Source organism: Lacerta agilis, chromosome 5 (genome assembly GCF_009819535.1).
Source record: "Lacerta agilis isolate rLacAgi1 chromosome 5, rLacAgi1.pri, whole genome shotgun sequence".
NCBI classification, from domain to species: domain Eukaryota; kingdom Metazoa; phylum Chordata; class Lepidosauria; order Squamata; family Lacertidae; genus Lacerta; species Lacerta agilis.
Window position 1 is genome coordinate 63347358 of NC_046316.1, and position 15139 is coordinate 63362496.

The 15139-nt window shown below is 41.5% G+C and overlaps 2 protein-coding genes across 8 annotated transcripts in view; one reads left to right on the forward strand and one right to left on the reverse strand.

Moving 5' to 3' along the window:
• The first annotated feature begins 1142 nt into the window (after window positions 1-1142).
• Window positions 1143-5373, forward strand: LOC117046327. 5 transcript variants are annotated; one of them, XM_033148125.1, is made up of 4 exons: window positions 1143-1224; window positions 2257-2317; window positions 2435-2567; window positions 4841-5373. In XM_033148125.1, exons 2-4 carry the CDS (start codon window positions 2308-2310, stop codon window positions 5205-5207), a joined length of 510 nt encoding a protein of 169 aa, XP_033004016.1. In that variant the 5' UTR covers window positions 1143-1224; window positions 2257-2307; the 3' UTR covers window positions 5208-5373. The 5 variants fall into 5 exon arrangements, with proteins under 5 accessions (XP_033004016.1, XP_033004017.1, XP_033004014.1 ...); XM_033148126.1 differs by having other exon boundaries at window positions 1195-1220; XM_033148123.1 differs by lacking the exon at window positions 1143-1224 and adding an exon at window positions 1245-1322.
• A 5178-nt stretch (window positions 5374-10551) lies between these two features.
• The window catches only part of PIK3CB (phosphatidylinositol-4,5-bisphosphate 3-kinase catalytic subunit beta), a 74981-nt gene continuing 70393 nt past the window's right edge, over window positions 10552-15139 (reverse strand). For all 3 annotated transcript variants that reach the window (XM_033150231.1, XM_033150229.1, XM_033150230.1), the window contains exons 22-24: window positions 14787-14932; window positions 12921-13053; window positions 10552-12041 (exon numbers count right to left, since the gene is read on the reverse strand). In XM_033150231.1, the coding sequence (XP_033006122.1) occupies window positions 11904-12041; window positions 12921-13053; window positions 14787-14932 (417 nt within the window). In that variant the 3' untranslated portion in view covers window positions 10552-11903. The remainder of the gene's footprint in view (window positions 12042-12920; window positions 13054-14786; window positions 14933-15139) is intronic.

Sequence of the window (15139 nt, forward strand, 5' to 3'; positions counted from 1 at the left end):
AGGGAACCCAGTCTCCTATGCATAAGTGCCTTGGAATTTACTTTGACCAACAAATATTTGCAGAAACTGCATACTTTACTCCAATGAGGCCTAGAGAAACTGGCTCTCTGAATATATTTTTTTTTACTTGCAGTAAAGCAGTGTGCTTAAATAGCACACTTAGAACTGGACTCCCTGTGGTGAATGTCCAAGTATGATTAAGCCCAATGATATTATTCCCAAAAGTTTCAAAGCTCTATAGTAAAAGACTGTTATAAGAAGTCAGAAATTCCCCAGATACCTGTAACAGTCACTATAAGCTACAATGTAGCTTTAGGAAGTGATGCCTGAGTTTGCTTGTTTTCTCTTCCATTTTGTGTCATGTCTTTTAGTCTGCAAGCCTGTGGTTAGAGTATCTCTTGGTATTATTGATCTTAGAATTATAGAATTGTAGAGTTGGACGGGACCTCTAGGGTCACCTTGTCCAACCCTTTGCAATGCTGGAACCTTTTTCTCAACGTGGGGCTTAAACCCACAGCCCTGAGATTCTCACGCTCTGCCAACGGAGCACCCACCCACAAAGCATTTCATTGCTGAAGAGAAAGGAAAAAATACTACAAATAAACAAATAATCATAGTAATTATAAATAAGAGTATGCAGATACATTTTATTGAGGCACCACAGGTATAAAAGATCATACATTCAATAATTAATACTAAGATATGAAGCCTGTCTACATTTACACAGATGTAAGTCTCAATGAATTAAATGAATTTACTCTCTAGTAAATGTGGATAGGACTATAGTTTTTAAACATGCAGTTGATGGCCTACAGCAGTTATTTTATCCTTATGAAAAAGGAGATTGTTACTGGAAGAGAATGGTGTCACTGGCTGCATCTGGATCACATTCCTTCCCTTGGTGAATTCTGAGCACTGCAATTTACCCCTCATGAAGTTACAATTCTGAGCAAACTACAGTTCCCAGAATTCTTTGAGAAAAAGAATGTGCTTTAAAGGTATAGTGCATATGCAGTGCCTCCAAACCAACAAACCAACAGAGGAAAGCTTCGATTCCATGAGCAATCACAATTCTTTTTGCCTCATTCACTTTGCTCTGTCTTGAGCCATCGGAGGTAGTATTCATAGCTGATAGGAAGCTACCTTATCAAGCCAAACCACTGGTCCATCTAGCTAGTTCAGTATCTGCAATGACTGGGAACAACTCTTCATGAATTCAGGCAGGTATATGTCTTGGTCCGACTTGGAGATCGAACCCGCACCCTTAGGCATCCATGTGTTCTGCTACTGAGCTATGGCTTTTCTTCTTCATGATCCACCAGGTCAGAAAGCATATAGCCTTTCTCTCATTTGCAGAGGTGATGTCACAAAGGGGTGGGACTTAATTGCTGCTGGTAAAATCTGGACATTTGGCAAGTGATGGGACTAGTAAGTCTCTAGGGTGAATTGAAAATGGGACTATCTTCCCCTGTTTCTGAAAAGGGATTTCAGTCTGGATTTTGGGTAAATATCTTTCTTAATGTTAGAAAGAGAGAGAGAGAGAGAGAGAGAATCTGCCCAAAGACCCCAAACCTATAAGACTATGAAATTCATTATCAGACTGGGCCCCCTTATGCAATTCTGTAATTCAATAGCTTCTTAAATAGACTATAATTAAGGAATAGTCAGTATGATGTAGTATGTAGTTTGGGACTGCAGTTTAGTGCAGGAATAGGAATACTTTGCAACTACTCTTCAAAATTAGTTTTAATTATCTGTTCTTAGAAGTAATTATTGGGAAATGCTTCCAGATCTGACGAATTACCAGGATGAGCCAGAGGTACTTACCGGAGACCGAGAGCAAGTGTAAACTGTGGGGCAAGTCCATCAGCCAAAAGTAAATACAATTACTAAAATATCAACTGGAGAGCAGAGAGACTAATGCAATTAGAGTAGGCAAAAGGATCTGTCTTGGAGTTGCAGTGACACGTCGCGGAAATGAAGACTAATCAGTTGATTTACCAAAAGGAGAAAGAAATTGTTTATATGCAGTGCCCTGAGCAACATTTCACTTTCTGGCTTTGCGCTTGCTTCATTACAAGAACTGAATTCTCCTTTCCATGCCTTGCATACATGGGAAGCTCTCGTTGCTTCTACCACTGCTCTGTAAGGGTCATTTGGAAAGGAAGAGAGGCAAATTTTAAACTTAGCAACCATTGCTGCTTCTGATTTGTTGTGTTAAGAAGTAGGCACACCTGGCCATCTCTTCTTTCTTAGGGCTCCCTGAAACTGGAGTTTTCATTGCCCGGGACACGCTGCTTTCCAAAGATGCCTGCAGGTTAGTATGCAACTTGGACTTATGGCCATCCCATCCCCCCTTGGGGAGTAAGTTCCTTATGTGCAAACATGATGACCAGAGAGCATACTTTTACATTCTGCTCTGCCATTGAGACAGGTCGGAGTTTCAAGAAGTCAAGAAGGGAAGAGGGTATCGGTGATGCAAAACACTGCAGGAAAAAGGATGGGCATCCCTTTAAGAAGAGGCTTTCAACACTCAGTCTCTTTTCTGGACCTTCACGGAATGTGAGGTAAGTGTTTCTCTTTTTAATATTTTATTTCTAATGAAAATTAAAAATGCTGTGGGTTGAACTAAAATTGGACACTGGAGCCATTGTGAACATTGAATAATCATGAAAGGCAAAAGAAGGTTGATCAACTAAGCAGCCGAGACAGACAAAGGGCGGCAAGATCAAACAGTACCATATTTTCAGGTGGCTCCATTGCCTTGAGCAGCAGCTTGCTCTGCAGACACCAGCAATTAATAACATCTTGGGGTTCTTTCAGACCGTTGCTATTTTTGAGTGGGATTCATTTACTAATTGGCAAATTCAGTTTGCACAATTACAGCTGGTTAGAGGGTTTGCACAATAAAGTCATTTCCCCCAAATACTGGAAGTTTTGTGATAAGGAAAGCGTAGGTGAATTGAACTGGAAAGAGGAGGGGGTATTACTTCTTTGATGCGGCTTCATCTAACCTGCAAGCAAATTGGAATAATGCTTGTTAACTAGCCAGTGTCCTTGAATCTCCCTGTGAACAAATTGGGCTGACTGCTTCATAAGCAGCTCATCTGGAAGTGCTGTAAGTTTATCTGCTGTTTGCTTATTAAGGTGCTGTTAAAGGTACAAGGGGAGCTGCCACCATCCCTCTGCTGACCAGCTGGCAACCCTAGTCAAGATTGCCATCTTCACTGGCGCAGTTCAAGGTGCTGCTGATTACCTTTAAAGCCATAAACATTTTACAACCATCTGCTTCCATATTGTCCCTCCCATGAACTATGATCAACTGTGTTTCATTTCATGTGTAATCTGAAAAATGTAGATTTTTGCACTGTGCACCAAAGGAAGAGCAATGGTAAGAAAACTCTGGACCAGAATATTATATATAGAAATAATGGGGAATAAACAGAATGTGCTTGATTGTAACAAAAATATGCTTGGTTTACAAAAAGAATATAACAATAGAATTATTGGTAAAAAAAACCTATTAAAACAACTATTTAAAACATTCACAAAATTTAAACCAGCAAAAATTAAAAACACATCATTCTAGATATCTGGGTAGGCTTATCTAAACTAAACTGTATAGCTTACTGGTTACTTTTGTAAGGCACAACACTTTGTTTCATACAAACACTCTTTACAGAGATATTTAAGATTGTACTTAACTTCATATTTTAAAGCTGTCTTTGGAAAGATAATTTCTTTCTAGGATGGTTATTGTCTTATACTACCCAGTCCCTTCTAGAATCCTAAACCCTATCTCAGTCCATTCAGATAGTCAGAGATTCCAATTGCCCACCCTGTCTCCAATCCCAGCTTCCTGTCTAACCCATAGACAATCTCTGACGGCACTCTCTGACAGTCCCAGCAGACTATTAACTTAAATTCCTCTCTCTCTCTCTCCTGATTGGCTGAGCGACTTGTCAGCTCCCACAGGTTGCTGGGTCACCACGAGGCAAACCCAGGGTCTATCCCTCCCAGGGCCCTCCTGCTTTGGTGGCAGGATATTAGACTGAGAAGGTAAAAGGTAAAGGTAAAGGTAAAGGGACACCTGACTGTTAAGTCCAGTCGCAATTGACTCTGGGGTTGCAGTGCTCATTTCGCTTTACTGGCTGAGGGAGTCGGTGTTTGTCCCTAGACAGCTTCTGGTTCATGTGGCCAGCATGACTAAGCCGCTTCTGGCGAACCAGAGCAGCACACAGAAACACCGTTTACCTTCCTGCCAGAGTGGTACCTATTTATCTACTTGCACTTTGACGTGCTTTCGAACTGCTAGGTTGGCAGGAGCAGGGACTGATCAACGGGAGCTCACCCCATCACGGGGATTCGAACCACCGACCTTCAGATTGGCAAGCCCTAGGCTCTATGGTTTAGATCCTTTAAATCTTCAAAAAAAAAATACTCAAATGGTTTCATTCCTTTTTTGGGTAGTTCACCAGTGTGATGCCTCTTTCTGCTATGCAACTCTAAAATTCTATGATTCATCATACATGCAGTGAAAAGTGGTGATAATAATAATAATAATAATAATTTATTTATTTATGCCCAGCAACTCTGGGCATCTCCAAGTCCCAACAGAATTAAAAGCACAATAAACTGTCAAACATTAAAAACTTCCCTAAACAGGGCTGCCTTCAGATGTCTTCTAAAAGTCAGAGAGTTGTTTATTTCCTTGACATCTGATGGGAGGACGTTCCACAGGGCGGGCACCACTACCCAGAAGGCCCTTCGCCCTGATACACTTTGGAAAATGGTAGCTGCCACTGACTGTTCAGATCACTATTTTGTCTTGGCTTTTTAGTCCTCAGGAAAATAACGGGCACCTTGAAGACAAGAAGAGAGGTGTGCAAAGAAAAGAGTCCATGCAGCTGAAAGCCCAGAAGGAGATGTGTTCCTTGGGGAAGGCTCACTCTGGGAAAATGTGCCCCAAATGCGAAATTGTCGTCTGCAGGGTGTGCAACATGCTACATACTGAAAGCAGCTTCATTGCTCACAGTTTGCTAGATCACTATGACAGAGGAAGGCACTCATCCTGCTGCTTGGATTCTGAATTTCCCCAAGACCACCATGTATGTAAGCACTGTGCAGGACCATCCTTCTCTCATGGCAGGTCTTGTAAGCTGCCTACACTGGAAACCGAATCTCTACTGCGACTCTCTCTATCCTGACTTTGTAGAGACAAAGTGAAGAAATTTCCTTGCCCTGCATAGTCAATAGCCAGATCGATTCTTTTCAAATGGCTCAGTAGTGTGCACACTGCCGAGTCTGTGTGCAAGGTTAGTATGTGAAATCGCCAACAAAGCACAGGAAGCTATATTCCCTCTGCTGCATGAAACATAATTGATTTCACTTCTTTGCCAAGAGAAGAATAGGGTTGCATTGATGCAGATCTTGGCAAGTCAGGCTAGCTCAGTAAAATATATTGTCTGATCTAGGACCTGTTGTCAGAAAAATGTTCATTGATGTATTCTAGTATATTAAAGTTTTATTGAAGTTTTAAACAGTGTGTGTATGTGGGTTGTACAGAAAGACTGGGACTACTTAAAAGCCATCAGACAAGGGCATTGTCTGGGTGAATCCAGACAACCAGGAGTCGTTGTGGAGACTTGCCATCTCTAGCCACAGTGAAACAGAAAATGAGCAAACTCTGAGAAAATACTCTGTCTCAGCACACAAAAGTATCGGCCTGCTCATGTGGTTACAGGTGCCAATGCAGCAAGCTTTTCCACAGCTGGATTCACACAATAAGGAGCCATTGTCTGGACACCTGGAAATAAAATGGCCTTTCTGGGTAAGTCCAGAGATCCATTTTAGGTCAGTGGCTTCTGGAAGTTCACTAGTCATATTGGTGTGTGTTTCCCCCCACCCCCTTATTTTTCTTTCACATCTTGTCATGGGAGCCATAGATCCAATTTAGGCAAACAGCTACCCAATGTTAAGGTTTGGTTTTGACCACAGATTTGCACAGTCTGCACTGAGGAAAGGCTACTGGTGCTAGAGCATTTGCCTTGCATGCAAAAGGTTCTAGGTTCAATCCTTGTTATGCCCAGGCAGGACTGGCAATACCCCCTGCCTAAAACCATGGAGATCAACTTCCAGTCTGTGGAAACAATACTGAGCTAGATGGACCCATTGTCTGACCTGGTATATGGCAGCTTCCTGGGGTGTGACTCTCCCCCCCCCCACCACCAACAACCTACTGTTTGCTAAAGCCTGGGCTCCTTATGAAGTGGCAAGAGACTCCCACATTAACCACTTGGTAAATTGATTGTATTCCCTTTCAGAAGTTAGAGTTGTGTTTGGTCAACCTGGCTCTGCATCCTTGCGCTCTCTCTCTCTTTCCCGTACCATGGGGCACAATTTAAATCTCTAGAGCAGGATTCCCCCCCCCCTTCAGAGCTCTTCCCTACCCACTCCACTTGGATGGGGTGCAGAGAATGCTGTAGGTGGGACAGAGCCAATAAATGTGCCTTAACTTCCCCTCATGCAATTGTATTCATGTGAGGGAAGAATGTTTGAAAAGGGCTTGTTTGTATTAATAACCCATAGCAGGTGATATCAAAGTGGGGAACTATTCTCCTGGGCTACGATGTCCCAGCAAGAGCTACTTTTAAAGAAACATCGCGTTCTTTGCTTTTTCTCCATGTTTTTCAGCATTTCAGATTTCTGTTCCTAGAAGTGTTTATATATTCTGAAATAGTTAAATATCTGTTGGGCTTTTGGCAGTTCTCCAAAATATTCGCTGTGTTTTCAGAGGAGTTCTTTTTCAAATACATCTCTGACTTTCACCACAGCAGGCTAAGAAAAGCGGCAGTTTCTTACTGGAAGACAATGGGTAGAGGGGAACAAAAGCCTAAGGGTGGAATCTTGATCTATCCCATAGTAAGATGGTCAGATCATTATTGTTTGAGAGATTCTGTGATCATGGAAGGTATTGTTATCGCTGTGTGTTCTGCAATGAAGAGTTGGGAGGGTGTGTGAGAATTAACTGTGAAATTACACACAGTAATGGGTGCCATGAGCTAAACGGCAGCACAACCTTAAAAAAAAAAGGTAATTCCTGAGATCAACTCCAAACAGGTGGGAATATTCTATTGACCTCTTTGAAACAACACTGTTATCACTATGCATCTACTTTTCAGTGTGAGAATGTATTAACCATCAGCTTCCCAAGGCAGAGAACCAGCAAGTAGTGATAAAACACTGCAGCAAGGCATGGAGAGAAATGTCTCTTCACTCCATAGCAATAGAACAAGTCAGTAACTAGGGGTGGAGCAATGACAACCACAGCAAACACAAAGCCAGCCAAGGTCATCTGTTTTCCTTTTAGCACATTTTAACGCCCATGTAAGCAGCAGGCAAACTCCCAACTTAGCCATGTGGTAAACTGGTCTGTTTTCACCCAGAGTCTGTCAGCTTGGAGGATCCACACAGTTATCATAGATAACAGCTGCTAATCGGCATCATCCATAATAGCTGGTAGAGGGAGAAGAAATATCTGCATTTTTCTTTAAGCAACACATACCTAAACTGTACCATTAAGGAGATGGGCTAGTCCTAGGATGTATTCACAAGCTGTATTCCATAGCCTAAAGGTGTTATGAGGAATAGGATAGTGATGGAAGGATCCCTTCTTCACCTAAGTATTTAATGTTAAAAAAGCCTCCAGCTACCCCTTCATTTCACCATCAGCTGCTATAAATCTCTGTGAGCAGGCCATCTTAATTCATCCTCCTTCCTCTGCAGGGAGCAGTTGACTCTTTCAGATTAAAGCTCCACAGAAAATGGTCTGACCATGACAACAGGGTTATCTCAAGCCCAACCCCTCTCTAATATCCAGACCTACACACATCCCTCCTCCAATCCGTAACAACTTTTACATGCAGAATAATAAACAAGTTTCCCCGGGTGTCACTTGCATTCTGAACCATTCCCATACTGAGTGGGGTTTGAACACAGAACTACAATGAGATCAGATTCTCTGATTTGAAGCCATTTCCAGTCACACATTGAAGAAGCAAATTATTGGGACTGGCAGAGGCATAGGAGAGCCATCCAAGAGTAAAGGCAGCCAAAGTCCTTAACAGTATCTTCCAACATTACCTCAACAGCACAGAAACCACAGCAGCATGTCTCCTTTCCTGGACTGCTTTGGTAATGTTGGCAGGCCAGGGATGTACATTCTTTCCATTTCAGCATTGTGTCTCTTGGAGCTGCTATAGCGCTGGCACCAGAAAACTTTGCACTATGAATTCCTTCTGTACAATCTAGGGCACTATCATACTGGGGTATCGCCTACTTTCTGAAATAACATGAGATGTGACCTGTCAAGTAAATTGGCATTTGATCTGTTTCTGAGAATACCAGCTAATTGTCAATGATGGGATTAAGGTCTACGGGCCAGGGAAAAACTGAGTAGCCTGCTAGATGTGCAAGTGGCCGAAAAAGGATGGAAATTATGGCCTTAATTATTATTACAAGTATCTCAGCTGGAGATATGGCTGGTAACAAAGAGAGCAAGGCTAAGCTTGTTGCCAAATTTTCTGCCCATAGTAAATAATTGTATCCATAAGGTGCCTGATTCTGAGGCAGATGATCATCAGGCACCTCAGATCTGCTAGCTACGCCTTCTTCAGGCCAGCATGTCGTATGTTCAACTTCTTACTAGGATATGCATTCAGATCAACAGCACTCTCTCTTAACTTAGAACCGCAACACAAATGGTAATAGATGTTATCAGACTAACTTCAGGAGCAGATGCCACAAGCTCCGTGGGCCTAGGCTTCCTCACTTCCATCTTCCCTCAGGAACCCACAGGTCTATGTGAAGATTCCTCAGGAAAGGAGGTGGTGGTGGATCTTTCTATTGATGGTCTCTTCAGGAACTGGTGATTCCCAGCCTTCCTCGTTTCTCCCCCCCCCCCAGCTGCCCCTCAAGACACACGGGTCTTGGCTCCAGTGAAGGTGGGAGTGGGGCTGCAGCAGAACAGAAGGGCGTTACCTTTCTGTAAATGATCATGGTAATGACTCCCTTATGTGAAATGGATCCCAGCAATGCCTTTCCACCTGTAGCAGAACTGTTTTATACCTCATGCTAAAGTGCTGCATGGCAACAGAGGAACTGAATGCAAAAATGTTCTTGTGTGACATCTTCAGCCAGCAAAAGCACAAGAACTGATGCACAACTCTTGCAAGGGTTTGCACACAGTGCTAGCGTCCGTTTCTCTTTCACTCACAGTTCTTTGGAGGCGCTGCAGTGTAAGGGTTATCATTGGCTTGAAAGGTAAACAAGGGACAGGATTCAGAAGAAAACTGTGATCACAGGTGTACTAATGCAAAAGGGAAGCGCATTCATTTGAACAACTAATGAAAAACTAAATGATTGAGCCCCACTTGTTTGTTAGAAAAACTAATGGGAATTCAAGTGAATAAATTATAAATGAAAAGCAATTAGGTATTCATTTGTTTTTCATTGGTTTCTATTGCAAAGAAAAATCACAACACTCTTCCAACAGCCTCAACAGGTATAAAAACAATGCATGAAAAAAGTGGGAGGCGGGGGGGGGGGGGAGAGAACATAGTGCCACATATAAATGGCATCTATAAAAAGGGGGACCCTTTATCCCGTTGGAGATTTGGCAAGGCTGATTCTTGGAGGAGTAATAGAAGGCTTGAAATTTTTATGCCAAAAGGATGTAAACACAGAGAAATTACTAGCAGGAAAAATGGAGCTGGGCCTCACCACCAAAATCAAATCTGAAGAGTATAGGGCAGGGGATGGTTAACCTTTCTAGACTACATACTCCCATCACCCGTGACAAATGGTCATGCATTTGGGAGTCCAGCAACAGCTGGAGAGCCACAGGTTAGGCACACCTGGTGTGAGGTGCACCTCTTAGAATTACATATAAAACTGAAACTGTCCAATCTGCCTGAAAAGTACTATATCTGATGCACAGGGTATGTGTTGCGTAGTGGTTAGAGTGCTGAAGCCAGGGTTCAAATATCCACTCACAAAGTGACCTAGGTGTAGCCACACACACTCTCTCAACATAATATCTCTTTGGGTTATTAGTGAGGATAAAATTGAGAACCATGTGCACCATGCTTGGAGAAAAGGTGGAAGATAGATAGATAGATTCATGCCACTTAGATGGGATGTTTCACTATCATAGGCACCAGAATACAACCTGGATCTTCCATTGAAACACAAACATGGGAATAATTAAGCAGCTGGATTCCAGATTGATGATATAGTATAGTAAATGACAATACTGAAATAAATGAAATTTTAATCATGGAAAGAGTAACTGAAAGCTTCTCAGTGTTACTGTGTGTATGGTCACACACTTGTGCATGATTATTGTAATTTCACATTTATGACATATTCCTCATTAAGCTTTGGCCTCTTAGCATATTCACAAATTGCAAATCCCCAACTGGATTGCAGCTTAATATTAACACAGAACTCTATCCAACTGAATATAGTATACTTTAGAGAAACACAAACACATTTGACAAAGTAAAATAGACTTTAATGCAATTCCTATTTAAAATCATTGTTCTGATTCAAAGACAACTTTATATATAATTACTTTCATTCATTCAATCAATCAATCATCACCAAAGTTAAGAACTACCAGTGTTCTTTGGCGAGTAAGCAGTAGTTAGAAGTCCACCTCGCCACTGTTTCAAAACATTTTATGTTTACATCTTTAAACAAGCAGTTCCTATTGCACTTTTAACTTGAATTACTCTTCTGTTATAAGCACCTTTAAGTATGGTACCTCATTGGATAAATTAAAATAAATCCAGTTTCTCCCATGTATCAACTTAGGCAAAACACAAACTTCCTTGACAAAACAAACAGTGCTGCAGGCATTTAAGTAGTAAAGAACAGGTCTGACTCCCTTCTGGAGTACTGTTTAAAAATGGTATAATATAGCATTTTTTAAAATCCCAATCTCTTGGTTTTGAACATACATTTCCCTTAGTTTGAGCTGCATATACAAAACCTGACTATGATGCATAATGCTTTCCGTTTTGTGATTTACACAAATGTGTGCAGATAATATAGTTGTTATGGGTGGCCTGCTGGTTTTCCAGTGACAAACTCTTTGTTGAAGTGTCTTCAAAAGCTTAGATGTTGCAGGCCTTCGCTGAACGTTCAATACAATTCAAAAAGGCAGTAAACGTTGAGGTGGAATTTCCAAGAGCAAAAGGTTGTCCCAAACATATATGCTCTACATACATTCCAATACATTTATATCAACACAGAGCACTTGGGCAAAATGGTCTCTTTAAATATATTTTTTTCATTATTAAATGTAGAAACCTCTCTTCTTCTGGCAGTAGTTCAAGACAACAAAGCAGCACCCTGCTGTACAATGAATGGTCTGGCAGTTATTTACAGCAGAACAAATACTTTTGTGCCAGAAAAAAATAGTATATATACATACAACAATCTTCAGTTGCAGCAGAATTAAAGAAATCTGAAACATCTCTGATGCCGTTTAGCAATCAGATCTTCAAAAAGTCTCTACCCATGTAGACCAAGTTAGAGAACACTGTCCAAACATAAAAAATCTCAAATATTTACAGCTTCTCAGTGTATCAAAATAATAATAATAATATAAAAGCTTAGTAGTAGCTTTCAGCGTGCAAAGTCAGCAGAAGCGATTGAGGAATCTGCTAATGTTACAAAATCCCGAATCTTGTTGAAGCATTCCAAAGCAGAGTGCAAAATAAAATCAGGAATTGTTCAGGCAATTTCCTTGGGTCCTGTTTTGAGAAAAGGTCTGTTGTTTCCCTTTTAATACTTTATTGTCAGGGTAACATTAAGCTTAGTGCAAATTCATGAACCATCTAGGATCGGTAATCCTTCCGGACCGTGTGTGCCATCCAGTTCACTTTAGTAGTCCAGCTTTCTCTGAGCGCCTCGTCAAATTTCTGCTTAAATTGCTTTAGTGCCTCTTCATCATTCTTTCCTAAGGCAAGGGAGTCCTAAGAACAAAAAGTAGTATTAAGAAGATTGCTATTTGCCTTGAATACCCAACCCTTGAGATTTCATTACTTTACTGTTTTGCTGCACACAGTAAGAATGTGCTTCTTATACTCTGTGAACAGTATTGTTTCTCCAGTCTGACACAAAAATAAAGCTGTCCAATTTGAGGACTAAATAGCAATGGTTTTCAACCAGTGCGGTGTGGCACCCTAGGTTGCCACGGGCAACACTGGTCTCTGCCCCTCTTTCCTTCTCTCCTCTAATGCCCTCTCGTATCTCTGCCTCCCATAGGCTTGCACAGCTGTTTGTTGCAGCAGCCCTAGCTACAAGCTCTGCAGGAAAGTGGTGCCTCTGGGGCTGGGCATGGGGTGCTTCCCAGGCCCCTGTGGGGCAGCGTGAGAAGGCGCCTCTCTTTGGGGCGGGGGGGGGCAGCTCAGAGATCAGGGGCAGCAGCTGTGGCTGCCCAGAGGACTCCCAAGGAGAGGGGAGAAGAAAAGAGGCTGAGGGAACCCTCCACAAGGAAGGAGTGGGGGGCTGTGAGCTCTGCAGGCAAGGGATGACATAACGGGGCTCCTAAGACCCACAGGGGTGCCACAGAAAGAATGTAGTTGGTGAAGGGAGCCGTGGACTCAAAAAGGTTGAAAACCTCTGCTATGTAGTATAGACTTATCTAGTATTCAGATAAAAGAAAACAAACAATGTTGTTTGAGGTCTTGGACAACTACTGTCCTTTGAAGTAGACAGAACTAGACTAGAGGGACCAATGATCTCAGCTTTTTATGTTCACAGCATATGAGGAAGACCACAACAGTGAACAAACTTTGAAGATGATTAGGAAAAAGCACAAATATCACCTAAGGTGCCTATCAGAGTTTTACCTTTAGATACTGGATGTCTTTAACAGAGGTTAACTCTGGAAGCCCAGCTGTTAACATCAGTGCAAAGAGAGTGATAAATAGGTTTCCATGTTTTCGCAGAATCAAGTACGCTTCTTCACAACATTGGCGGAACCTTTAACATGCACAAACAAACACACACTGTAAAGCAGGGCAACAAAAAGTAGGCCAGACCCCAGGCAGCCTGATCTGGTTCAAGAGACATTTGTTTGAACAGGATTGACTCATTGCTGTCATCTGAGGTAACTGAATTTGCTAACCCATCACCTGCACCCATCTTGCAACTCTTTGCAAATCGATGTGGACAAACTAAGGGCTGTTCCCTCTTTAGGTGAAAAAAGGGATCCCTTGCAAATCACTTGTTTTTCCTCCTGCGTAGCAACAGAAAATACAAGAGCAGCACAACTCCAGTTGCTAGAAGGAAGCCAAATATAGTAATTTGTACTGCAGCGTCAAGGCAAATTAATGTAGCCAAGGAACAGGTGGTGACTGTATGGTTTGTGGGGCATTGTTCTATGGCATGCAGGAGGGAGAGGGAGGGGGAGAGGGAGGGATGGATGGAGGGAGAGAGGGATTCACACATATTGCAGCTCACATGAAAGTACCAGGTTAACTAGTTTGCAAGATTTGCAAAGGGTTGCGATGGATTATGGTGCATCAGCAATGTAAAGGCCCTCCAAGATAGACTTGACTGTAGCAGAAACTGTTATTTAGTTTAGGGAAAGTCATGCCGGGGTGATTCCATGAAGGAGGATCAGAAAACTGGACACTATTGTGAATATGTTGTTACTGGAAGCAAACATGTCTGAACTGCTCCCTAGTGATAGGAATACATATTTCAAAGATATTATTTCTTACACTTAATTCCACACATTTCTGAGTGCGTTTGTACCTTAATATGTCTTCCAAAATTAAATTCTCCAGTGTGTTTACTATGCCTAGCTTTTTGAGCCTACTAATAGGAAGATTAAGAAATTAGACTCGATACAATGGGAGTGTTATGTATTCCTTCTAAGTGCTTTTATACCATCCTTCAATTATATTTCCCAGGGAGGTTTACAAAAATAACAGGAATTTTTGTTTATTTCCAACAAGGAGAAAGAAAGAAAGAAAGAAAACTTTCATGCAAACACAAATAAGCTGTGATTTCAGTGTTGCAGGGGGTTGTGGTCCCTTGCAACTCTATAATTCTAAGTGCATTGCCAAGGGGTTGTATATAACGCTGTCTTTCTACTTGTGTAACAGATTCCATTTGTGCAATGGGATATTCCTGTTCTTTCCTCTGCAGTCCCCTGCACTAACTCAAAATCTCCTACAAATGGTTGTAGACCCTCCAGAGCAGGTTTGGGTGGTGTGCAGGAGAGAATAATAGGAAGTTTGTTGCATGAGCATGAACATGGGAAGTTTGTTGCTCCACATGTGCACCACTGGATACAACTCAAAGATTCCACAATTTCTGGGTGGGGCCTGGTAGCCAACCAATTTCTAGCAGCCAATGAAGCTTACCATTCTCACCTTTTGCTCTACAGTGGCAAAAGATGTGCATCCCTTTGTACCAGCTGTCAAATGAGAGTGTGTGTACATCATATTATGACAGAGAAACAGAAAGAATTTACAAGGGAAAAGAGATAAGCTATGTGAATGTATAGGTGGTAGTCCACTAAATTTTACTCAGAGCAGACCCATTGAAATTAATGAATTGCTTAAAAAAAATCTGTTTCAACACTGAGATTATATTGTGTGATTTTGTTCATTAATATGACTTTCTTTTTATTTTACTGTTTGATAATTTCATTTTGTGGTCTACTATGATATCTTAGGAAATTATTTTGAGAATTTAGGACTCACCGGCCAAATTTTTCAGTGTTTCCAGTTTTCCCCTGCTGAATGACATGTATAAAATCATAGGTAAGGATGAAAGGCACTCGCTCCCTTTTAATTCCAAATTTGGATTTGAAGTTTCCAAGAATATGGCCAAAATCTATGTGGAAGAGCTGCGATAAGGAATAGGAAGAGAAGTTAGTGAATAAACCAATAATTTCATAATTCTGTTGCTCTAATTTTTAAAACGGCCCTAGGCATAAGCCACCGTTACATATTAATGAAATGCAAAACAGAGCAGGTTTCATAGTCCCCAAATACGAAGTTATTTTATACATTTAATACCTGTGTAGGAAAACACCATGTAGAAAGTGGTTCTT

Excerpts from the sequence above, each read along its gene's own strand:
- LOC117046327 (XM_033148122.1), top strand. The coding sequence starts at position 1,453 with ATGGGACTATCTTCCCCTGTTTCTGAAAAGGGATTTCAGTCTGGATTT. Across the intron at positions 1,504-2,256 it reads GATTTCAGTCTGGATTTTGG|GGCTCCCTGAAACTGGAGTT; the intron begins GTAAATATCTTT and ends CTTCTTTCTTAG. Across the intron at positions 2,318-2,434 it reads CTTTCCAAAGATGCCTGCAG|GTCGGAGTTTCAAGAAGTCA; the intron begins GTTAGTATGCAA and ends CCATTGAGACAG.